This window comes from Delphinapterus leucas, chromosome 8 (assembly GCF_059928025.1).
Source record: "Delphinapterus leucas isolate spDelLeu-1000000601 "Yukka" chromosome 8, BTC_Dleu_Yukka2, whole genome shotgun sequence".
Taxonomy (NCBI): Eukaryota; Metazoa; Chordata; class Mammalia; order Artiodactyla; family Monodontidae; genus Delphinapterus; species Delphinapterus leucas.
This window is the reverse complement of record NC_143136.1, coordinates 14,617,805-14,643,646: the sequence shown is the minus strand read 5'-3', so window position 1 is coordinate 14,643,646 and position 25,842 is coordinate 14,617,805. Positions and strand designations below refer to the sequence as shown.

At 41.7% G+C, this 25,842-nt stretch overlaps 1 protein-coding gene across 11 annotated transcripts in view; it reads right to left on the bottom strand.

Moving 5' to 3' along the window:
• Window positions 1-25,842, bottom strand: part of WDFY1 (WD repeat and FYVE domain containing 1) — a 66,375-nt gene that overhangs the window by 22,072 nt on the left and 18,461 nt on the right. For 9 of the 11 annotated variants that reach the window (XR_016394016.1, XR_016394015.1, XM_089916306.1 and 6 more), the window contains 8 exons: window positions 21,667-21,740; window positions 14,806-14,860; window positions 13,175-13,325; window positions 11,476-11,588; window positions 9,520-9,646; window positions 7,262-7,367; window positions 1,684-1,785; window positions 17-147 (listed from right to left, as the gene is read on the bottom strand). Coding sequence is in view for 9 of the 11 variants with exons in the window: in XM_089916306.1 (XP_089772432.1) it covers window positions 17-147; window positions 1,684-1,785; window positions 7,262-7,367; window positions 9,520-9,646; window positions 11,476-11,588; window positions 13,175-13,325; window positions 14,806-14,860; window positions 21,667-21,740 (859 nt within the window). In the remaining 2 variants the exon portion in view is untranslated. Of the gene's footprint in view, window positions 1-16; window positions 148-1,683; window positions 1,786-7,261; window positions 7,368-9,519; window positions 9,667-11,423; window positions 11,589-13,174; window positions 13,326-14,805; window positions 14,861-21,666; window positions 21,741-25,842 lie in introns of all 11 variants that reach the window. The other 2 variants (XM_089916308.1, XM_089916305.1) reach the window with 2 other exon arrangements.

Here is a 25,842-nt window from a genome sequence, read left to right as displayed (position 1 = left end):
ATAAGCAAACACTCACTCCTCGTCCTTGATGGAGTCATAGCAGGAATCGCAGACGCGGACCTGGAACTCAAAGCCCATGACAGGGTAGCTGGAGCGCTTGCTGCTGCACTTCCCACAGACAGCCTGCCCACACTTCCTGCAGTGATGCTTCCGGGACCAGAAGGAGGAAAAGGAGGAGTTTACCTTTTGCTTTAATGCCCGTGGCCTCACTTCAGAGTAGGGGAAATGGAATTGGGACAATGTGCCTCGAATTATAATCACCCCCAATTCAATGTATCAATAAACACGCCAAAGGCAGACAATATCAACACCCGTTGAGGATTTCCAAATATCTTTGCTTTGTTATTGGTTAAATACTAGTTTTTATTCATTCATATTATCTGCCTAAGTGATGATAAACAACATTGCCAAGACCAAGTTCAAGCTCATTCAGGAACCCAAATGGCTAGAGACTTCAGGAGGGAAAAATTTATTCCTATTTCAGAGAAAAGTTTTGATATAAAGTTTTACATGTAATTTGCCCTCATTAAGAAACAGATAACCATAATCATGTTGTACTATTTCTTTTAATCTTTCAAATTGTGATTCTGGAAATAAGCACCAAGAACATTCCAAAATAGCCCAGTTATTATTACTAATTTTAACATATTTTTTTTTAAACCACTAAAAGCCTTGTGATCCACACCTTTCCTCTCTCTACCACTAGTTGTTAACTCATAAGATTAAAATTAATTCTTCATGTTTCCTTTGAAGTAGAGACTACTTCACACATCAGTTACCACCAGACATGCGTCGTGAAAACTAGGCCAAGGCTGCGATGTGGGTGCTACTTCCGAGCATTAGAATGTTATGAATGCTAAAACAATTCCTGCACTGCCTGCCAGTCTCATACCTGACCTTGGTGTAGAGTAGCTTCATAAGTAAAGTCAAAGAAAGTTTATTAACACACACAAACTTTCCGTCAATCCCTTAGAGAGGTGCAACCAGTAATAAAAGGAATAAAATTGGCATTCTTTTTGACTTAACCTGCACAAATTCATATTCAATCTGAATGAGTGGCTACCTTCAAGGCTACTGTAGAACTATTTTTTTTGTAGAACTTTAGTGTTACGTGACTACCCAGTGGTAACGGCTTCCTTGAAATCTGCAGGCTATTTGGGACATGTATCTTCAACAAATTAAAAAAGATAAAAAACAGTACATACTTGAAACATGCTTAATAGAAATGCTCCAGGTACACTTACATGGAACAATTTATGAATAATCTAAAATTCTTGGTGTCAGAGTATTCCAGTGAGGGCTAATCTGTTACTTGTTGTCTGTTTGTGCAAGCATTAGGCTTAGACGCCCTAGTTCATTCTGATGGAGTACAAACACTGACTTTAACAAGTAATAGTCCTAAACTCAAAACTCTTTCATCTATTGACAAATGGGCTCCCAGGGTTTTCTGCGAGTCCCGGCTTTTCCAGTGCAGGACAAGCAGTGGCATAGTCTGCTAACAGTCTCACTATTACTCGGGAAAGGCCCTGCTCATGGCCAGTCACACAATGATGGTGATACCACAAGGGTAGGAATCAACAGCATTTACAGGGAAAAGTGCGATTCCAAACAAAATGACAGATTAATCATATAAATAACAGAACACATAATTAACCCAGTGATGACTCGATGTTGGCTACTCACCTGTCTCAACCCCAGTGTCTTCGTGTCCCACATCTGCTTTATATTCCAGAAAAAGGGCTGCTCACATTTCTGACAAGAATCACTTTCTAACCACTGAGGAGCCTGGGGGAGGAGAAAGTGAAACCCAACATGTGAGCATCTGCCTGTTTACCCTGAGTTGTCAGAAATTAACACAACAGCTCCAGACCTTGGTGGGGTTATCGTTTTTTCAAACTCTTCAATATATTATATATTGAAGTATTCAGTATTCATTATTAATTTATGTAATAAACATATTCATTATTAATTATATGTAATAAACATATTCATTATTAATATGTAATAAACATATTCAGTATTATGTTTGTGTTTTGAATCATCTTTATCATTTTTGCCATGTTTTCAGGATTGTTCATTTTTAATCTACCGATAGGAGGGAGTAGTTCATTTTGCATTATGAACTCTTAAGAGTTGTCTTCATACACTTCTTTTTTATGCCCAAAGTTTTTAAAGTTGTTTGATTACTATATCCAGTTGAGCAAAAACCTTTCTTGCAGAACCTGACGAACTACCACTTGAGAAGGCTTGTGGGGTCACAAGGTGACTAGCAGGAGATCTTTGGGGCGGGACATCGTGTCAGACAGGTGAGCTGCCCCGCCCCCATTCCCAGTTCTTGGGAGTGGTGCCCACACAGCCAGCCTGCGGACCCCCATTCGAGCAGTGATCTCTCTGCACTGCAATTCTTTTTTGCGGTACGCGGGCCTCTCACTGCTGTGGCCTCTCCCGTCGCAGAGCACAGGCTCCGGACGCGCAGGCTCAGCGGCCAAGGCTCACGGGCCCAGCCGCTCCGCGGCATGTGGGATCTTCCCGGACTGGGGCACGAACCAGTGTCCCCTGCATCGGCAGGTGGACTCTCAACCACTGCGCCACCAGGGAAGCCCTGCACCGCAATTCTTTATGCACATTTCCTCCCCCCAGCCCCTTCGACTAACCTATGAATTATTCACTGGTCTTTTCATCTTTAAATACGTTCAGCCTGTCACAGGGTAGGCGCTCAATGAATTTTTGTTGAAACAGGGCAATTAGGCCTCAAAATTACTTCACTGAGAACTTAGAAAATATTTCTCTAAACAAAACATTACAAGTTGTATTTGATTACAAGATGAACCTGCTAAAAGCCTATTTAACCTCAATCATGTATCGTCATATACGTGCAGTAAAAATAGAAAATACTACTTCCATAAAATTAAACCAAAGGTCATGAAGTAAGAAATAATCTGTTCTTGATCTTGAAAGTTAACACTCAAGAAAAATGTATCTGTTAAGAGGAGACCATGGGAGAACCACAGGAAATGACCTACACTGATCCTTATAAAATATTCAGTGAAGATGGTCAGCTTTACAGAGATTCAAAAGGGGACTTTTGGTGGTTTAAAGAATGAGTTTCCCAACTTCTTTTTTTGTTTCCTATTTCGTCAAAACTTTTGGCTTTCCTATTCCTTATTTTAGATATGGCACTAGAAATATTCCTATATAGGACAGCCATTACGAAGGTCTTTCTTTCGGGGGTTGGGGGGTAAGGCACTCACAAACAGAATGAAGTGGGCTGAGACAGAGGAGAGGTTTCTTTAAATAACTGCGCTAATGTTGGAAATGAGAAGGGAGGACAGAAAGGGTGATAAAGAGATGCACACCTCTGTGAGGAAGAATACTACTTGATGTAGAATTACTTGTTTCTGTGACCAGGGAAGAGAGAAGGTGGTCTGAAAACACTGCCTGTGAACAATGTTCCTGAAGGAGAAACGGTGATTACAATGACACGACGGGCCCTGCTGCCAACAACGTGGGGACATTAAATCGCAGGGGGAAGGAAAGCAGGGGCCACTGTCTAGTCTTATGTTTGTGACACACGCCAGTGTAACTCCTGCAATACCACCCATGTGAGGAACAGTCACGTGGGACAAGATGAACGCAAAAACGTATTCACGGCAGTGATATTCAAGTATGAGTATAAACCGCATAAGGCTGTGAGGATTAAATGAGGCAACGTTGGCGAAGTGTTTTGCATAATGCCTGGTATATACAAAGGGTCTTATAAGTCCAGCAGTGTGTGCCAAGGGTTTTATATGCCTTACTTTGCTTAATTTTCAATACAACCCTAGGAGATACAGAGCAACGTTCTCCCCATTTTACAGGCAAAGAAACTGTGGCTCAGAGATTGAAGCGACTGTCCATGGTTGGTTAGTGGGTAGAGCTCCCAGTAGACCCAAGAGTCCAGCCCACAGCCCTGCACTCGTCCACTGCGCTCCACACAGCCTCTGGACATGGTCCTCTTCACTTCAACATGTCAGGGTCTCCAAACATGTTTCTGGAGTATGACAACCAATGGGGACTGAGTTCCTGCACTCAGGAACCATGCTTCTGCCTAAGGGTTAGGAAAGAATATTACTTTGCTGAGCTGGAGGGCAGAGGGGTGTGAGGGAAGAAAAAATATGCTTTAAATAATTTGAGATAACAAATGAAAAAATGAACTCAGAAATAAACAGACTTATTGGAACATATTTTGATATAAGAAATATCCATAACTTTGTTTCTTTTAATAGAATTGTGTTATGGTGTAAGCTATCATGAACCATCCTATTAAGTGCTTATTCTCTAAGGAGACAACGTTTTCTTCTATGCTGAGAAGAGCTGGAGAACATTAATCAAGTTTTCTGTTTCACTCTCTTTTCTCCACGTTGTTCCATCTGCCTAATCTGGACAAAGATGATGTAACAAGAATAACCCCAATGCACTGCTGCTGCTAATGGGTGCGCTCACCTACTTTGCACTGATGTATAAAATAGTATCCATTCTGTGATCTACTAGCTCCAAATAAAGTTCTCATTTCAAGAGGATTCATTCTAATTCTTGTTACTTGCTCATTTATGTTTCATGCCTACTTCCAGAAAGGAGTCCCTTTGATTACAATCTGGCAGGGAGGCAGATCTGCTTCCAACCAGCCAGTGTGGTGGCCGACAGCCACTGTAGGCTGCGGACACTCCACAGTCAGTGTTTCCAGGTGACTCAGAAAGAAATTCCAGCAAACACTGTGGGGCTAGAGAATCTGGGATTAATCCTCTAGGCCTGTGCCTAAAGAAGTCCTACAAATTGTCCAAAACCCTAACTCAAGTTCAGAATCTAACAGATCGGAGGTGGCTTACTTTTGCACTAATATTTACTCAGCTGGTAGAAACAAAACAAAACAACAAAAAAAACCCAAAAAATCTACTAAAAGTGCTGCATCTTTTTGACATAATTTTCTTTCCCACCAATACCGCCAACCATTGAGACAGAAAAGCTCATAGAGCAAAACGTATTACCAGCTGTGTGCTCGTGATTTGGGGTACTCTTCCATAAGTGACTACAAGGAAAAGAGTGACCCCCACAGGAATGACAGGACTGTCTTTTCTTTCCCTAGAGGCACAAATAAACTCCACACTCACATAACCTTGAAGGTAAGAACTCTGTTTCTACTTGCTACATCTGAAAGAACTTACCAAGGATGAGAATAGTGGATTGAAATCCAAGCGGTTAAACTCTTATAAGAGCCACTAGTAGCATCAGGCCCCAGTGGTCTCCTCCCTCATGATCCAGGGAACACAGAATAAGACTGAAAAACAACAGGCCGAGTCTAGGAAATGGAACAGTATACCAGCTGCCACTGTTGCACGTAACTAGCAGATGACAAATGTAAAACGCAGCTCAAATAAATCTTTGCAAAGAAAGTATTACACATTCTGTAATATCGAGCCAATGTTACACATGTTTAATAACAAGTTACTCTAAGCCTTACAAAAAGATCTTTAGAAAATTCTAAAAGGGAAATTAACCAGCAGACATGCAATCAAGATTTCCTCTATATGAGGTCACTAAAAAAGTAGCGATCGGTACTTCTCCAGATGACGGACCGCATTTTATCATTTATACGGTAGTCTGTTTCCTTCACTAGATTACAAGCTTCTTGCAGGTATGAATCTTTCTGTATAAAGCATGGTAATCATAAAGTCTGGAAGTGAGTAATATTGTTATTTCTTTTATTTTGTTTTATAAATTTATTTTTATTTATTAAAATTGTTGTTGTGTGCAGGCTTTCTCTAGTTGCGGCGAGCGGGGTCTACTCTTCGTTGTGGTGCGCGGGCTTCTCATTGCAGTGGCTTCTCTTGTTGTGGAGCACGGGTTCTAGAGCACGCGGGCTTCAGTAGATGCGGCGCGTGGGCTCAGTAGTTGTGGCGCATGGGCTTAGTTGCTCCACAGCATGTGGGATCTTCCCAGAGCAGGGCTCAAACCCGTGTCCCCTGCATTGGCAGGCAGATTCTTAACCACTGTGCCACCAGGGAAGCCCGCTATTTCTTTTAAATAGACTGAACCCCTTTGATTACGTCCCTAGGGTATACTAAAGATGCGAGTTTATTCAGTGAGAATCAGACTCACAAGTAATTAGAGGCAACACAAAGCAGATACATGCAGGGGTGGGTGGGAATGCTGCATTCATGCCTGGCATCCACCACAGAGGTGTGCAGCATACTGACCTACACGCTGCGTAAAGGACGGCACCTGGAACACATCATGTGACATCATGCAATACAGTATGTACTGCAATGCAGTATCATTTATGATGCATATGCACCTAAGTTTCCAGACTTTAGGGCCACCCTTTAGATGCTCAATAAATGTTTCTGAAGTTAAACCATAAGTCTTTAACACCCCTCACACTAAAATCTTCTCTGGAATCAACTCCGCTATCTACGTCACAGGTTTTAAACGCCCCTTGGAAAAGACAGATAAATACCTGTGCTGGCAGAGATGAGAATGGAAATCCTGCCTGGAAATCATCTGACAACATCTATAAAAAGCATTCAGAATGCACATATCCTTGACCCAAAGGGCCTAGTTTTAGAAATTTGTCTGAAATAAATAATTGAACAATCACACAATGACAAGGTCAAAAATGTTCACTGCAGCATTCTTTAAAATAGAAAAAAAGACAGAGAGATTGCTTAGATAGAGTGTCTGTCTAAAGAACTGGAAGAGACCTTAGAAGTCATCTCATTCAACTATTTCACTTTACGGAAGAAGGAATGGAGACTCAGGGAAATTAAGGCACTTAGAACTCAGGTCTCCTGAAAAGAACACTACGTTACATGGACTCAGTGGAACAGAAGTCAGTGGAAAATAAAAGCAGAGAACAGAGATATATTTTCCCAGAGGAGCTATGCCCCTGGTGCACGTCTCGGGGACCCCAGGGCAGGTGTGCAACCTCGGAGCGCTTCCCCACAGTCACTCCCCTGGGCATGCCAGGCCGTCTCCCGGGTCCTCTCCTTGCCCTTCTCTGTGAAAATCAGCCTAAATGCCCTGGCTGTGTATATCGCTTGTCCCTGTGGAAACTCTCCAACGAGTAGTGAATGCAGTGCAAAGTGACATGCAGGACCCCGTCAGCCGATAACCAGTAAGAGCTGGGACTGTCTGCACCTTGGCTGGCATCTCCGGTCACCGGGTAGAAAACCAAGAGGCAGGCTGTGGGAGCTCTCCTGGTCAGCCCTGCTTTGCCCTCTCTTACCTCCTCTCTGCTAACATCCATGTTCCACACTGCAATTCCGCCGTCTGAGGAACAGGAGACCAGCTGCCTCGTGAGCTGAAGGTAACACAGCGACTGCACCCTGTCACTGCAAACAGCACACACAACAGTTACGTGTCTCAATGTGGAAAACACAGACATCATCTTCATGCAGGCTCAAATCTCTCCCCTCGTTGGAATCAGCAACTGACATTTTATCATCGATGACCTGGATCCCAGTATAAACTTTAATTGGCATTCTATAACTTATTATACAGAATAATAGCTTCTATGAAATAAACAGTACTTATCAGTCAGTAAGAACTGCAGGTCAGAGTCCCCACCAGCGGCCGGCAGGCGCCCTATTTGTGGGGAGACGCTAACTCCACGTTTTCCCACACTGCCATCTTGTTTATAGCAATACAATCTCACCTCAAGAAACAAGAAAAATCTCAAATAAACAATCTAACCCTACACTTAAAACAACTAGACAAAGAAGAACAAAGAAAACTCGAAGTCAGTAGAAGGAAAGGAATCATAAAGATCAGAGCAGAAATAAATGAAATAGAAAGGAAGAAAGCAATAGCAAAGATCAATAAAACTAAAAGTTGGTTCTTTGAGAAGATAAGCAAAACTGATAAACCCTTAGCCAGACTCATCAAGAAAAAAAGGGAGAGGGCGAAAGCAATAAAATTAGAAATGAAAAAGGAGAAATCACAACTGACACTGCAGAAACGCAAAAGGATTATAAGAGACTACTATAAACAACTATATGCCAATAAAATGACAACCACGAAGAAATGGACAAATTCTTGGAAAGGTACAATTTTCCAAGACTGAACCAGGAAGAATTAGAAAATATAAACAGACCTATCACAAGTAATGAAATTGAAACTGTAATTAAAAATCTTCCAACAAACAAAAGTCCAGGACCAGATAGCTTCACAGGCGAATTCTATCAAACATTTAGAGAAGAGCTAATACCGATCCTTCTCAAACTCTTCCAAAAAATTGCAGAGGGAGAAACACTCCCAAATTCATTCTACGAAGCCACCATCACCCTGATACCAAAACCAGAAAAAGATATCACACACACAAAAATTATAGACCAATATCACTGATGAACACAGATGCAAAAATCCTCAACAAAATACTAGCAAACAGAATCCAACAGCACATTAAAAGGATCATACACCATGATCAAGTGGGATTTATCCAAGGGATGCAAGGATTCTTCAATATACAGAAATCAATCAATATGATACACCATACGAACAAATTGAAGAAGAAAAACCATATGATCATCTCAATAGATTCAGAAAAAGCTTCTGACAAAATTCAGCACCCATTTATGATAAAAACTCTCCAGAAAATGGGCAGAGAGGGAACCTACCTCAACATAATAAAGGCCATATATGATAAACCCACAGCAAGCATCATTCTCAATGGTGAAAAACTGAAAGCATTTCCTCTAAGATCAGGAAAAAGACAAGGTTGTCCACTCTCACCACTCTTACTCAACATAGTTTTGGAAGTCCTAGCCACGGCAATCAGAGAAGAAAAAGACATAAAAGAAATACAAATTGGAAAAGAAGAAGTAAAACTGTCCCTGTTTGCAGATGACATGATACTATACATAGAGAATCCTAAAGATGCCACCAGAAAACTACTAGAACTAATCAGTGAATTTGGTAAGGTTGCAGGATACAAAATTAAGGCACAGAAATCTCTTGCATTCCTATACACCAACATCGAAAAATCAGAAAGAGAAATTAAGGAAACATTCCAATTTACCATTGCAACAAAACGAATAAAATACCCAGGAATAAACCTGCCTAAGGAGGTGAAAGACTTGTACTCAGAAAACTATAAAACACTGATGAAAGACATCAAAGATGACATAAACAGATGGAGAAATATACCATGTCCTTGGACTGGAAGAATCAACATTGTGAAAATGACTGTACTGCCCAAAGCAATCTACTGATTCAATGCAATTCCCTATCAAACTACCAATGGCACGGTAGTTACTACCAATGGACTAAGGAAGAAGAAAACCCTGGCCTCTATTTTTGCTACAGAACACCAGACACTCAGGCCTCATGGAAAAGCAGTTAGAAGCAGACTGAGAGAGCCCTATCAAACAGGGCTCACAGTCTGCTAAAAGATGGGGTTTGGAGAAAGTAGTCTCAGAATACTAACGCCTCCCCCGACCTGCCCCAACTCAGATTCTTTCCCCACCCTCACAAACAGTCACGCACTGGTGGCCCTGGAGCAAGAGTGTGCGGCCTTTCCTTCCTCCGATGTCCCACATGATGATGCTGTTGTCAGAGGCTCCTGAGAAGAGTAACCGTTGAATAGGGTCCCACCAGAGGCAGGCGACACTACCTAGGCGTGAGAGAGGGAGGCTAAATGTAATTCTACATCAGGACATACACATCTGAGGCAGAAGACCGAACGAGGACCAGCTGAATCTTTAAGTAAAAATGTATTTTCATCGTACAAAAGGGCGTTCAACACTTTATCACGAGTCACAGAGAAGGCACAGCACATCCGCTGTCCCAAACTACAAGATTAGGATTTTCAGTTGTATATCAAACTGCTTTGAACACAAATGTGTTTAAAGAAGATTTTCCCCGTCTATACCAAAAAATTATAAAATAGCTGTATATGAGGGTTAGTTCAGAAAAAGCTTCTGAAGAAAAAAAAATAGCTACCAATATCTAATGAGAAAAGGCAGTGAAGTTTTCTGTGGTTACCTTATATAAGATTAAAATCTAGATTATTCTAGGGCTCTGGGACCTTGCAGGTGTCTTACCACAGGATGCCTACATTTAAGAAAACTGAATTAAGTATCTCAGAGAAAAAAAAAGAGATGCAGGTGTACCATACAATTATGCCAGAGAACTTAGGTAAAAAAATCCAAACCCTACATTTCACACTCTATATTGGCTAAACTTATTAAATTTGATATCCTTGGGAAAATCTTTCTTTCTACAGATTTCTCTTTCAACAGGTCCCTTCATTGTTCCATTGACTGCTGCTTGCCTAGAAAAAAACTATTAATAAACTTGATAAAATTGAACCAGTCACACAAGCTAATAATATTTTTGGTGGGTATACAGAAAACTGATAAAGCCACATTCAAAACCAACCAACAGAGACTAGTTTCTCACAGAAGCTTAACGAAAGTGAAAAAAGAAGTATTGTGCAAAACTGGCTTCAGGGATCAACTTTGCAGAAATCCTGACCCTGTTTGATCCTATGCCCCATGCACTTCAGCTAGAGGCCTAATAGCAGACAAGCAAGGTCCTTCTACATGAACACTGCTAAGTAGTTATCAGAACACACTCTGCCCTTAGCAACCCAGAGAATACTTAACAGCATGGGGATCATGAGACCATTAGTCATAAACAGAAAGTGGTTTCTGCAGGGCCTGTGCTTTCCTGCCTAAATCTATTCAAACTTACTGTCCTTCTTTCTCCCTTTTCCCCTTCAAGGTCCCTGATCTGATAGACTCGGTTTTAAATAAATAGATTAGCTATGGAGGACATTTAACTTGTTACACTTAAAAAAACTATTTTCATAAATAAGTCCATCATTAATTCCTTCAACAAACCCCCAATTCTTCGATGTGAACCAGATGGCCTCAGAGCTTCTAATTTGTTACTCAATATAGCCGATTGAGTTTTAAAGCCTTTCCACAAAGCCCGGCCAACTCACCATCCTACAGAAATAATAAAATTCCACCCAGTCATTCTTTTCCCGCGGTCCCTCCCCCCGAGGATGTTTCCCAAGTAGAGACAGAACCAGCTCATACATTTCTTCTAATTGTACTCACCTACTACATCTTGCTTGGTGTCCTAGAAAGTGACAAATTTAAAACAGTAATAACAACATTCTTCCAAAGGTCTCACCATTTATAAGACATTTGAAAAGGTCTTCAAAAATAATTTAATTTAAAAGGTAAACAAAATAGAAAGTATTTCCACACAAGTAATCTAGAAGGGATTTGGACAACATGAAACCCTACCCAACACCCTGCCTTCACTTAGTTTTCACTCTTTGAGACCTTTTGAGATTTAATTCCCCTATCTGGCCGATCGAATTGAAATCTGACAGATCATAAGGAGGTGATCATTTGTGAAACCACAGAGCTGAGAACTAAATCTGGATGCCCGAATTAGGTGAAAAACGGCGGTGATTATACAGCCTACCTTCATGTCCTTTAAGGGTGGTAATAACTGAACAGGAGCTCTGTTCAAGCTTCAGCAGGCTGATCTGTCCAGAACAGTCGCCGACAAAAGCATACTGAGTATCAAAGTCATATCTGTGGAGACGCAGTCAAGGACGTATAACACAATCCATCTCAAAGTTATAAAGAAGAAAATGTGCATTCTAAAGAGAATAAGTGACACACCTAAAACTACGAGAAAAGAAATACCCAGCTGAAAATCATACAACGTGTAAATATTGAAGAAAAAGAATGTTTTAAGCTAGAATTATCAGGAAAATTAATATTCATTCATTCAACAAGAATTCACTGAGTAGCTGTTACTATTCCAACCAGTATCCTGGGAATTGGCAACAAAAAAGTTAAGAGCTGATGGAGAAGACAGACATAAAAACAAGTGACTATAAGCAAAGTATAACTAAGTGTTAAAAAGTAAAATGCTCAATAATGAAAACAGCCAAAAAGAACTGGAAGAAAACTGCTTTTCATGAAATATCTCTGGAAATGGTGTAAAACTGACAGCAAATATGGACATGAACCCATCTTTATGGGGGGCCTAGATGATTTAGCGTTAAGTGAAGAGGATGGTTTAAATTGCTGTGAAGAGTTTTAATTTTAATCAACCAAACAGCAGTCATTTGGCGTAGTAGTAAACTTTAAATTTAAAAATATATTAACTATTGGCAACAACTCATTACTTTCTTGGTCGCTTTATGGCCATAGACATTTGTGGCAAATCAGTAGTTTACCCACAATAAGATAACTACTATTTTAATTCCAAAACATAGATCAAAAGGAGGACCACAGGCTGGGCCATGATTATGTGATTCGGTGCCATTTTCTATCAATCCATACGAAAGTCAAACACATAACAGAAAAACTTATTTAGCACTTGATACATCTGAGTAGTCTTCCCTTGCTTGATTCTAAAGCATGTGGTACTATTTTAAATATCTCATGCTGTGCATTCATTTGTAGCACACATTTTTTTATAAAGGCTTTCAATGGAAGAAAAGAGTTTTACTACACCAGACGTCCAACTCTCAAAGAGAAACTACTGCGGGGCATTTGTCTGTTGCTGACAGCCTTGACCTTGCCATCACTAAGATACACAGCCACCACAGGCAGCCTTAAGCAAGAGCGAGCTCCACGTGAAACAAATCCCATAGAGTAGTAGAAAAATTTGAGAGCGGCAATTCTGTAACATTTGGGATATCCTGAGGCAACTTTGCGAGTATTATAAGGATTATGAACCCTCTCCAAACACATTGTAGCCCATTTATGAACTCCAGGGTCACAGACCCTTCTTATGTTCTCCTGTGGGGTCTGCAAAGAAACCATCACCAGAAGAGTCGTTCCTTTCTTTCTTTCTTTATACAACAGAAAGTCTTTTCTTTCACTCTGAAAAGTAAAGGAGTGAAGGGAGGGGTCTGCGCTAATGAGGTTTAGGTTTTCCGAGATTTTGTATTAAAACACCTAGAGCACATCCCAGCAGAGAAGAGCAATTCATTTAGTTATTATCTTTAATAAACCGACTTTATAGCAAAAAAGCAGAGACAGAAATTCTTAGATTTTATGTGAAATATGTAGGAATCGTTCAGTCTTTGGATCTCAATCAGCAATTTCCAAGCAGATTCAAAACTAGCTACTGAGACCGGGAGGCGCTGTGCAGGGAAGGATACTGCAGACACGAAGTCCAGGAAGTGGAGAAGTGCCTCCCGAGCATGTTCCCGCTGCGGGTGCACATCCAGCTGACACACTTGTCGTGGCCGGTGCTGATCACCCACTCTGTGGTCAGGCTGAAGATAATCGCGGTCACCCGGTTCTGATGAGCTGTGGGGACAGAAAGGGAATGTCTGCGCCCTTCAGGAAGAAATGTGACCTTTGGAGTCCAGTCTCCGTGGGTGTGAACTGAGGCTCCCCTTCTCCACTTGGTCCGCCTGCAGACGCACAGGCTCAGCAGTCCTATCCCGGAGATGCCCGCACTCCAAACAGGCTGCAGAGCATCTGCCCGTCCCAACCCAAGATCTATCTCAGGCTCTCCGTGGCCCTGCCCTCTGCCTCCCTACAGGGAAGACCATCAAAAGCTACAAATCATTACAGAGTAAGGCTCAAGAGGGATTCAAATAATATATTAGAGAACTGATTAAAAAACACACATACAACTCTCAATGAATTCCATATGGAAAACAGCAGTCTTATCTCAACAGAATAGGTTTGTTTGTTTTTACTGTCTATACCTTTAGTGTTTTGACTCTTTAGAAAACACTGGCATTGTAAAAAAGGGCAACTGAGATTTTCTGAAATTAACTTTTTATTATTTTTAAGATGAAGCATTTGTAAAGTTCTGCATCCCAAAGCAATAGCTGAGAATGAGGAAGGTGTTCCATTACCTAACTTCTAGAATAGTTGTATTTCCAGGTCAACTGCAAGCCACACCAGGGCAGTGACCTGTCTACTTTATCTGGAACAGGATCTTGCATGCAGCTGGTGTTTAATAAATGCCCAGTTTGATGAATGAAGTCAGAGGCTAGACAGAGACACTTCTGACCTTGCTCTCAGCTGTGTAGGCTGCTTCAGAAAAACGGAGGGGCTCTCATAAATTAATCAGAAAAATCAGAAAATACTACAACTTCCAGGAAATATGGGCAAAATCATGAACAGATATTCATAAAACATGACAAATGGCCAACATTAAATAAAGCCTAAATAATTTTAAAACTGAGAACAATTTTTGACTATCAAACTGGCAATAAACATTTATAAAGATCAATATAGACTTAATGAACAGGCACTCGCAATCACCACTCGTTAAAAATTTACACTATTGCTGGAAAGAGTTTTGCAAAATAAATCCAGAGTATTAAAAAAAGTTTTAAAGTTTGACCCAGTTATTCTACTTTTAGTAATCTGTCTTAAATAGAAGTAATCAGAGTTACAGAATTAGAGTAAGAGTAACCATCAAGGACACACACACACACATATGTGTATATACACATATATGAAATATACACACTCACAGATATGTATACACACATATACACACCATCATATATGTTAGTATGTGTTATCAAAAAATGGAAGCAGTATACATTTTCAAAAACAGAGGAATGGTTAAATTAAATCTGCACCCAATGGAATACTATACAAAATTTCAAATGTTAATGAGCAGGAAAAGGATGGTAAATAACTCTGAAGAGCTAATAGCCTCCCACATAACTGGGGTAACAACACTTTTAAAAAGTTAATGTGAAAACCTAATTTTGATCATAAGACATGGTATTCTAGTTGTGTGTGTGTGTATTATAATTACCTGGGTAGGTCTTGATAAAGTTCATTTTATTAAAATCTTCAGAAACGTGAAATTCCTAAAAGTAAACACATGCAATAAGAAAACAGTTATGGTTTTAAAAACAACAGGACCTTAACTTTCAAAAGGAAGTAAAATCCAAAAATGGCCACCACCAGCCTTGGGACTCAAGATTAGCTACGTAAGAACAACAGGGAATTGCTTCTTGGTCCTGTCCTCGGGTTACCATTTCTTTTGGAACCAGACAAGTAAAGAAAGTGCTGCTGACCAGCACAGCATTTTTGTCCAATTCTTCCTCTACAAATGAGTGCTCTGTATTTCCTCTCCCTCTAATTGCAAAGGAGGCATCTTGTTAATTTCGCTCTCTTGGCTTCACTAGAATTTCCTCAAGATGACACATACAAAGTAAAACTACAAAGACCTATTATTAACAGAATTCTCAGCACTAGTGGAAATAAGGCATTGGGTATCTGAGGCAATAGGAGAGGAAAATTACGTATACTTAATATATAAACACACACTAAAAAGGAAATTTAGATACTGTGGGTTTTTTTTTTTAATACTCCTGTATCTTCCAAAATTTATATAGACTATGTGATACTTTATAACTAGGAAAAAATTAAAAGTACATATTTCTTAATGAGAAAAAGAGCCTTAGCATAAAACTGAGAAGATAAAACTCTAAAGAAAAAGCACTAATTAAAAATTCTACTGATCAGCACTAAATTGATAAGTCCTTAAGGGTCTCGATAACATGGACATTATGAATTGCTGATTGGTCAGGATGGAAAAAAAAAAAACAACCCACAAAGGAATACTGATTCCTTGTTCTCCATCTTGGTTTTTTACAAAGTACAAAAATGTATCAGCATTTTATACATACTAATTTCTACTTGGGGGAAATCAATAGATTAATACTAACTAATAATAAATTGAATTTACATTGCCCCTTTCCACTGAGGAGCTATAAGAGTTTTTATATGCCATCCTATAACTGCAGAGAGTACCCTTGAACCACGAGCCACAAGAATGGTCCCTAGAGAAATAAATGCATGACCACTACCACCACTGGAGAAGGCATTTGAGGCTTGCACTCGTGGCTTCTCGTTATATGTGTGCGCACATCGCCACGATATTCCTATAAAATCTTCAGAGGGAGAAAAACAAGACCACTGGCATTTATTACTACACAACGTACACACAGCAGCCCCAAGCAGGTGGGCGCTGACCCCCAAGCCCGCAGCTCCCCAGCCCTCACCAGCTGCCCACCGTTGCGTGAACTGCTTAAGCAGAGAGCCTGTCCTTTCTCTTGGCTTTCTTTCTTGGCCCTTAAACACACTCAAGGCTTCTTCTCCTTTACTTTCAAAAGCAAAACAAGCAAACAAAAAACAACAGAATTCTCTTAACGATACTAAAACTTTCTTCATCCCCTCCTCAGCCAAAACCTTCTCTACAGATGAGCCCACACTCGCTACGTTCAGGATCTCTAGCTGCTCACCCCGGTCACTCTTGAATCCACCGCACCGCAGGGCACCACCCCCGCTGCATGGGAAGGGTTCTCCCTGCCACCACCAGCTGCTGTCTAGCTGTCATCCCCAAGGTCGCGTCCCTGCTCTGATCTTAGGCCCTCTTCCCACATGGCCCATTCCGTCTCTGTCTCCCCTGTGGGTTCCCAACCCCCTGACTTTCTCTTAAACGTTGATATTCCCCAGGGAACATGACCTTGGCCCTCTGCTCTTCTCGTCGTACCCGCTATCCCTAATTGACGCCAGCCACAGGCGTGGTCTCCACTGAGACCTAAATTGGGAGGACTCCCAACCCCAGCCCAGGCCAACCCCTTGGGCACATGACCCCAACTGTCAAAACTGAATCTGTCACCTTTCCCCTCAATATCATCGTGTCTTCTGTCTCAGGGAGCAGCTAACCGTTCACCACCATCTTGGCTAGAAACCGGACGCCGTCTTGTCAGCACTGCTCTCTATTAAACACCTACATCTAATCAAACATCTTCCACATATCGGCACACTAAGCAAACAGACAGGCACCTGACCGTTCCATCCTCCCCGACTGGATGCTCCTCAATGGCTCCCCATCATGCAGTGATTCCCTAATGCACTTGACCCTAAGGGTCACCGAAAGGACTTGCTAAAATGCAGATTCCCAGGCCCCTCACTAGTGCTTCTGAAGCTGTGGGTCTGGCATGGAGCCAGGCAACGCGAATTTCAGTAAGTCCCCTAAATGATAAATATGACTGACTATGCAAGCTTGGGAAGCTCGGCTTACACGATGTAGTCCAGGCTCCTTAATGCACACTGAGGATCACCATTTCCCCTTCCTTCCTGGCTGCCTTCCTCATCAACCCCGCTCCTAAATCAGTCATTCAGGACTCAGGCCTGGGGCCTGTCTTTTCTCATTCCCTCCCCAGGAGATCACATCTTTTTTTTTTTTTTTTTTTTTTTTGTGGTATGCGGGCCTCTCACCGCCGTGGCCTCTCCCGTTGCGGAGCACAGGCTCCGGACGCGCAGGCTCAGCGGCCAGGGCTCACGGGCCCAGCCGCTCCGCGGCATGTGGGATCTTCCAGGACTGGGGCACGAACCCGTGATCCCCTGCATCGGCAGGCGGACTCTCAACCACTGCACCACCAGGGAAGCCCGATCACAGCTATTCTTATGGCTTGAAAGATGCCCTATGTGCAGTTGACTCCCCAGCCCGGGCTCCCACTGGGCTCCAGGCCTGCAAATCCAATGCCAATTCCTCATCGCCATTGGTATCTCAACTGTACGGCTGGTTCCTCACTGTCTTCTTTCCCTCTAAATGCCCCCTCTCCCCACATACCCCTAAGCTTTTCTCTTCTCAATAGCAGTTACTCAAGCCAGAAACCTGGCTGTCACCTGAGTTGCTGCCATTCCTCCCCTCTCCACACCCAACCTGCCACAGATGTATGTCCGTCATCTGCTTCTGTCCATCATCACTGCCATTGCCCTCTCACCCAGAAGGCGACAACACCTGACGTTCCCGCCTCCACTCTTGTGGCCCCTCGATCCATTCTCCACTGAGCAGCTAGAGTGATCTTTTAAAAATGTAAATTAAATCACGCCATTCTTCTCCTGAAAACCCTGTAAGCGCTTCCCACAGATTTACAAAACTTAAAACTTCACCCAGACCTACAAGGCCCTGCGTGACCTGGCCTCAGCCCACTTGTCCCATCGCCCCTCGTCCTGCCCCGTCGCTCAGCACCATCCAGCCAAGACGACCCCCTTCAAGTCCTCAGACACAGAGATCTTCCTGCCTCGCGTCTTTACTTGGACCTTCACTTCTGGAAAACTTACTCTGGCTCTGCCTGGCTGTCTCCTACCTGCCCTTCAGGCCTCAGCTGAATGTCACACCCTTGGAGCGGTCTTCCTTCCTGAGGATCCTGTTTGCTACGAGCGGGGCCACACATCTCTCTGGATTCACTCTTTCACTGCGCCCGTTCACTTCTTCACAGCACCTACCACAACCTGTAATTTCATGTTTACTTGTATATTACCTGTCCCTCCCATGAGACCATAAGGCTCCTGAGAGCAGGGACCATGTCTACCTTCTTCTTAATTAGCACTCTGCGTGACACCTAGTGCTGAATGCAAGGCTCTCTGTGACCCACTCCAGCCATCTCTTCAGTCTTATGTGCTTCATGCTGCCAAGCTGCTTCATTCTTGTTCCCCGCGCACACCCTGACTTTGAAAACCCCTCTGTCTTTGCTCATGCTGTCCTCTGCGTCTGGAAGTCCTCTTCCCTCTTTCCTGGTTAACTCCTAGCCATCCTCTATGACTCAGCACAGTAACAGGCTGGCCTTGCTGCTCTCCGGCCAGGTGCAGGCACCGGTCTGTGCTCTCACTGCTCTGTGTGCAGTTCTATAAAGCAGTGATACTCAAAGCGCGGTCTGCGGACCACTGGTCCTGATGAAAGAAGCAGAGAAATAGGGAATGTGTGTTCAGAAGCCTTTACAGCAATTTAATATTATTATGACATCCAAGCAGACAAAACCAGCAAATCTTCTCAATCAACAATGTAATACCCAAAATATCAATCCAGCAAACTAAACTCAAAGCAAACCGAAGGAAAAATAATAGAGTTGAAATACATTATCAGAGAATCGAAAAAAACAATAGAGAATCAATTAAATCAAAACTGGTTCTTTGAAAAAAATCAACAAAATTAACACACATTTAGCCAGAGTGGGGAAGAAAAAGAGAGAGACGACTCAAACTACTAAATTCAGTAATGAAAGGGGGAGCGTTACTATAAACCTTACAGAAAGAAAAAGGACTGTAAAGGCTGCTATGAAAAATTACATGCCAACAAATTAGATAAGCTAGATAAAATGCACAAACTCTTAAAAAGACATAAACAACAAACACTGGCTGAAGAAGAAACAGAAAACCCATAACAAGTAAACAGATTAAATTAGCACTCAAAAAACTTCCCAGGATGAAAAGCCCAGGACCAGGCGGTTTCACTGGTGAAACTCTTCCAAGCTGAAGGTCCAAGTATTTTACAACTCAACAATTAAAAAAAAAAAAAAAAAAACACAAAGGACTTGAATAGATATTTCTCCAAAGAAGATATACAAATGACTAACAAGCACGTGAGAAGATGCTCAAGATCACTAGCTATTAGGGCAATGCAAATCAAAACCGTAATGAGATACCGCTTCACACCGACTAGGATGTCCATAATAAAACAAAAACAAACCCAGAAAATAACAAGTGTTGGTAAATATGTAAAAAACTTAGAACCTTTATATATTGCTGTTGGGAATGTAAAATGGTATAGCAACTTTGGAAAACAGTTTGGCAGTTCTGTAAAAAGTTAAGTACAGAGTTACCATATGACCCAGCAATTCCATTCCTAGGTGTATATACCCAATAAAATTGAAAACTTAGGTTCACACACAAACTGTTATGCGACTATTCATAGTAATATTATTCATAATAGCCAAAAGGTAGAAACAACCCAACTATCCATCAACTAATGAATGGATAAACAAAGTGTGGTATATCTGTGTAATGGAATATTATTCTACCACAAAAAGGAATGAAGTATTAATTCAAGCTACAACATAGGTGAACCTTGAAAATATTATGCTAAGTGAAAGAAGCCAGACATAAAAGGATATACACCTTATATGATTCTATTTACATAAAATGTTTAGAATAAGCAAATCTCTGAATTCAGAAAGTAGATTAGTTACTGCCAGGAGCTGAAGGAAAGGGGACTGTAGTGTGACTGCTAATGGGTGCGGGATTTCTTTTTTTCGGGGGTTGGAGGAGCTGATAAAAATGTTGTAGAATTAGAGTATTAACGGTTGCATGATCTTGTAACTATACTATAAGACCAATGAATTGCACACTTTAAACTGGTGAATTTTATGGTATATGAATTACATCTCCATTAAATACATGCATACACACACAGTTAGACCCACAAAAATACTAATCTATAATAAACTGAAAATTTAACTATCTGGTCCTTCACCAAAGACAGTTTGAGATGTAGAGACTCAAAGAGTTATATGAGCTGTTGGCTGAATGACTAGTCCCTAGTCTTGTTTTCCTTCCTTCTCACCTTACACACACACACACACACACACACACACACACGCGCGCGCGCGCGTGCGCTCTCTCCCACACTTTCCTTGCCCCAGCCTCCTCCTTCATGGGTTCAGGGATCAGGGCTGCAACAGGACTCACGTCCCCTGTACGAAGGCTGTACTTTGTGGGCTAGACTGAGCACCAAACCATCAATCATGACAGCATTCAGAGCTCCATGGAACTCCAGATGGTCCCTGACTTATGATGGTTCAACTTATGATTTTTCAATTTTACAATGGTGCTAAAGCAACGCACCTTCAGTAGAAACCACGCTTCGATTAATGTTGATCTTTTCCCACGTGACTGATATGCCATACGATCCTCTCTCATGATGCTGGGGAGGGGCAGCCGCAGCCCCGCTCAGCCATGTGATCATGAAGGTTAACAACCAACACACTTACCATCATTCTGGACTCACACAATCATTCTGTTCCCCACTTTCAGTATGGTATTCAATAATTACATGAGATATTCAATACTTTATTATAAAATAGGCTTTGTGTTAGGTGATTTGGCCCAACTGTAGGCTAATGTAAGTGTTCTGAGCACGTTTAAGGTAGGCTAGGCTAAGCTATGATGTTCAGTAGATTAACTGTATTACATTTTCTTTTTTTTTATTAATTAATTTTTTTTTTTTTTTTTTAAGTTTTGGCTGTGTTGGGTCTTCGTCGCTGCATGCGGGCTTTCTCTAGTTGTGGCGAGCAGGGGCTACTCTTTGTTGCGGTGCACGGGCTTCTCATTACTGTGGGTTCTCTTGTTGCGAAGCACAGGCTCTAGGCGCGTGGGCTTCAGTAGTTGTGGCTTGCGGGCTCAGTAGTTGTGGCTTGCAGGTTCTAGAGCACAGGCTCAGTAGTTGTGGCGCACGGGCTTAGCTCCTCTGCGGCATGTGGGATCTTCCCGGACCAGGGATCGAACCCGTGTCCCCTGAATTGGCAGGAGGATTCCTAACCACGGCTCCACAAGGGAAGTCCCAAATGTATTTTCAACTTATGATATTTTCAACTTAACGATGGGTTTATCAGGACATAACCCCATCATAAGTTGAGGAAGATCTGTAGTTTACAGTTCAGCACTAACTAAAATTAACCCATTTTTAGGCCTAACATCTGTACTGAATGAAACATTTTCTAATGCCAAACAAGCAGGCGTTCATTGTTAGCTTTATTTACACTGTCCAACAGGAGTGAACACAGGAGGTCAGTATAATGAATATATTCTGGAGGCTACCTACCATCACGGCTCCGTTATCCTGGCCCACAAATATCCTTCTGCTATCATGATGGTAAGCCATAGCCGAGCAAGGAGCTGCCAGAAAGACAAAGACCACATTACGCGCAAAGCTAAGCATGTTAAGTCATTGTTCCAGGTACATTATTAAAAAGAGCTATAAAACTTAGGTTAAAAGAAAGAGGGCAAAAAACACTTCACAAAAAAAAATTCTGTTGTCTTAGTGTAAAATTTTAACTTTAACAATCTTCCAAGTTACTTTTATAACTTTGGGTGAAGCGAGCTCCATGAAGTTTCATCTGATTGAAACTCCTACCTGTTTCTGGAAAGGTCTGGGGTCCAGTGCTTAGAGTAGGTGATCTGCTACCCAAATTCCGCAGGTCATCCTGCCCCTCCCGCTTCCCCATCACAGGTAAAACAGCACCTGGCATCTGTGGAAAGAAGGGTTCCCGGCACCACAATTCCCTTTCCGTGGCATGTGAGCAAGCTGGGAAAGCTGCTTTGGGATTACTTGGTTTTTTTTCCCAGTGATGAAAAAAATGTTCCGTTTTGTGATGACTCATACAACCCCAGTTTGTGGTAACGCATTGTGAGGGGTAGACATGTCTCTTTGTCCATAGCATGTCATGTGACTAGGACAGCCCCGACTCTTCCCAGGTATGCACCCCTCTTCCAGCTTCTACATAGTCTTCTGCCAGAAAGCATGGGCCAGAGAATGAGTTTCACAAAGGAGAAACTCTAAATCATCTCCTCTGCTAAAAATCAGGATTAAAGTGATTTAGAAAATGGAACATTTGGAAAAATAAATGTTTGGGTTCACTTCAGCCTTAAGAATTTTAATTGACTGTGGAAAGAAATGCATGCTAGGAAATAAACAAACAAAATTGAGTTTATTTTGAAATAAAACTTCTTAAAAAAAGTAAAAGAGAAAAATCTTATAAATGAAGTTACCATTTGAAAACAGTTTAAAGTTCTCTAACTACAATGGCTGATATTCTCCACCAAAGGAAGAAAATAAACTACAATACTGAATTGTACTCAAAGGCAGAAACATAGTTAGCTGTATGATCAGACTATTTCAGTTGCATTCAAAAAACTATCTCGTTGAAATGTAGAGACCAAAACTGTCTACACACAAAACAATTAGAACTGACTACAAGTTTGTACACCCTTATCCACCATATTGATGTTTCAAACTACAAAGAACGATCATGTTTAAGAATTATAACCACAAAGATATATGTTTCATAAAAAGTGCTTTTTAATAACCATGCATAAAATTATCTTTGAGAAATCAAATCTCTTTGATGATTTTAAAGATTCACTGTCATCATTTTTGCTTGCTTTTCAGTTGGTACTAAATCTTAAGGCTTTAGTTTTAAGCTTCTTTTCAATTATTTTTATGCCCAATCCTACAACTAACTGTACATAAACATGTTAAAATCTTTTGCGTAAAAATTACAATGTGCTGAGTAATTTTATAAGACTAGAGAATTCTCACATATTTTTTAAAAAAAGCCTCGCTAGTTTGCTGTGTATCTAAAAATGTCCTGGCTTTTTTCCCAGAAGGGAAGCTTCTACTGAGATAAACTATATATATATATGTTTTTTTAATGTGAATGTTCACATCGTTTTCTTTTGTTTGTTTGTTTTTACAGTACGCGGGCCTCTCACCGTTGTGGCCTCTCCCGTTGCGGAGCACAGGCTCCGGACGCGCAGGCTCAGCGGCCATGGCTCACGGGCCCAGCTGCTCCGCGGCATGTGGGATCTTCCCGGACCGGGGCACAAACCTGCGTCCCCTGCATCGGCAGGCGGACTCTCAACCACTGCGCCACCAGGGAAGCCCCACATAGTTTTATAAATAAGCAAAACACAAATCATCTTTCAAATCACTGACCTTTTAAAAAGGCACCATTGCAGTCCAAAATCATATGCTTAAAACTTTAGTTTTGTAAACAAAGGGTTTTCTGGAATATAGTCAGGCTCTTTCATTTATGTATTCCTTATGGCTGCTTTCACATTACGATGGCAGAGTTGAGAAGTTGCCACAGAGATTGTTTGGCCCATAAAGCCTAATATTTATGTCTGGCCCTTTGCAGAAAAAGTTTGTGGACCCACCCCATATTGCAGTGAGCAGCACAGTTTTGGAGTCAGGTGGGCATGAACTGGAATTCCAACCTCTGGCCTCAGTTTCCTTGTCTACTAAATGGTGAAAATATCATCTACCTTATACAGCTGTGGTGATGATTTCATAACATAGTACCAAAAACCAAAAATGCATGAGGCACATAGTAGATACAGAAACTAAGAGTTACATTTTTCTTCAGCTAAAGCAGATTCTGAAAGTTATTTTTGTTATGTGAGGTAATGTTCTGAATCCTAATTGGTCCACGTACAGCAACATTCTAAGGTTTGCTTACTGATCACCTCTGTTAGGTCACAGGAAACAAATTGGTGGATGACCACTAAAATGTCCTCAACTGGGTAATCTGCAGACAGTTTTTAAAACCAACATGGCACTTTTCTTCTCAGACTTCACATTTAATTTTAAAATAAAACAGACAAGCAGTTATTTCTCAAAATTCATTCATTCCGTTTTCTTCCGGCAATGTGCTTGCAATTTCATCAGTAGGCATTGTTCCAGATGGAGGTGACGAAGAGGCATCTGGAAGCAACAGGCTGCACACGTGCAGACACAAACATGAAGGTGTCAGTCACCTACAGCAGAGGTGTGTTTTTACTAGTCTTTCCAGCCACAGCGCCAGAAGCTACTTCTGGAGGGTACAGTTAGGCCAAGGTAGCAAGGGATGGCAACAGAGAAAGCAAAGCCATGTGCCCAAGACCCAAAAGCCAAGGAAGAGTGTGCACTGCTACTGCTAGGTTCTGGTGCCCTGGGGGAGAAATCAATTACAAAGTGAACTAAATATCTGGGGGAACTACAAGCCAAGGAGTCACTGAACTAAACACTGGACAAAAATCTATCTCAGTCTCTCTCTGTTCTTAAGAGCATGTACTCCAAGGTTGAGGTCTCAGGAGATTGAGCTGTGGCCAGATTATGAAGTGCAGGGTAATGGAGAGGAGGGAGGGATAACAGCAAGAGCATTAGCAGGACTGTCCACAAAGACAGCGAAACATCCCCCAGCACAGGTAGCAGGTCCCCAGGCTGTTGCTATTCCCGGCTATCAGATCTATCGCTGGGTCACTGGAAGTAAGGAGTTAACTGTCTAAGAGAAGCCTTTTATTTTTCAGTTGGGTAAAGGATAGGCTCAGAAGCCCAGAGTATCCCACCTACCTCTGTCCTGCTCCCTCAAAATCCCAAAGGAAACTTATCAAACGGGCTCCATAAGCACATTCACAAGACATCAGCCACTTCCTGTTTCACACTGAGTAACCGAGGTGACAAATCCACAGACACACACGGACACAGGACGGGAGGTACTACTGCCTGGCACAGTAAATCATGATTAGGGTTTCAGGGAGTCTTAACACACTGCACATGGTAAAGTTTTCTGGTTCCTTTTATAATAGTTAGCTTTATACCAGTATTCCAAAAAGTCCACTTCATTTTCACTGAATGGTTATCAAGATAGAGAAGATAACCAGCCTGCCCAAGCTGTCGGTAGAAGGCAGAACAAATGAAAATCCTGGTAAACTACTAATTATTTGTGGAAATGCTTATAGGATCTAAACCCTGCACGTACCCTGCGATAAATGTGCAAATGAGAAAGTGCTAGCCAAGAAAGGAGGTGCTTGGAAGGATGACTCAAGCTGATATAAGGAATTTGCTGAATAACTGGCAGCTCTGTTTGTAAGAAACTCCACGGCCCCTGGAATAACTCTTAAGGGAGCTATGAACAGTGTCCACAACGTCTGGAACTAGCAAACACTCTTCTTTGGAGAACTTCTTAACAGTCGTCACTAGCAAACCATCAAGCCTGCTCCAGAGCCTTTTGTCTTTTCCTAGGGGATCCTCTGATTATTGAAACCTTAACTGAGGAAAAGCCCTCATGAAGGACCAAAACCACCAGGAAATAAGCAGCTACGGATGCCTTCCGCGTGGCCACTGCGGGGGGCAGGACACAACCCCAGCTTGGACCTGGGTGGTATCCAGGCACTTTTTTCAAGAAAGGATGGAGAAGTGGGAAAGAAGGATACAAAGCTGCTTAGATCTGCAGGAAGG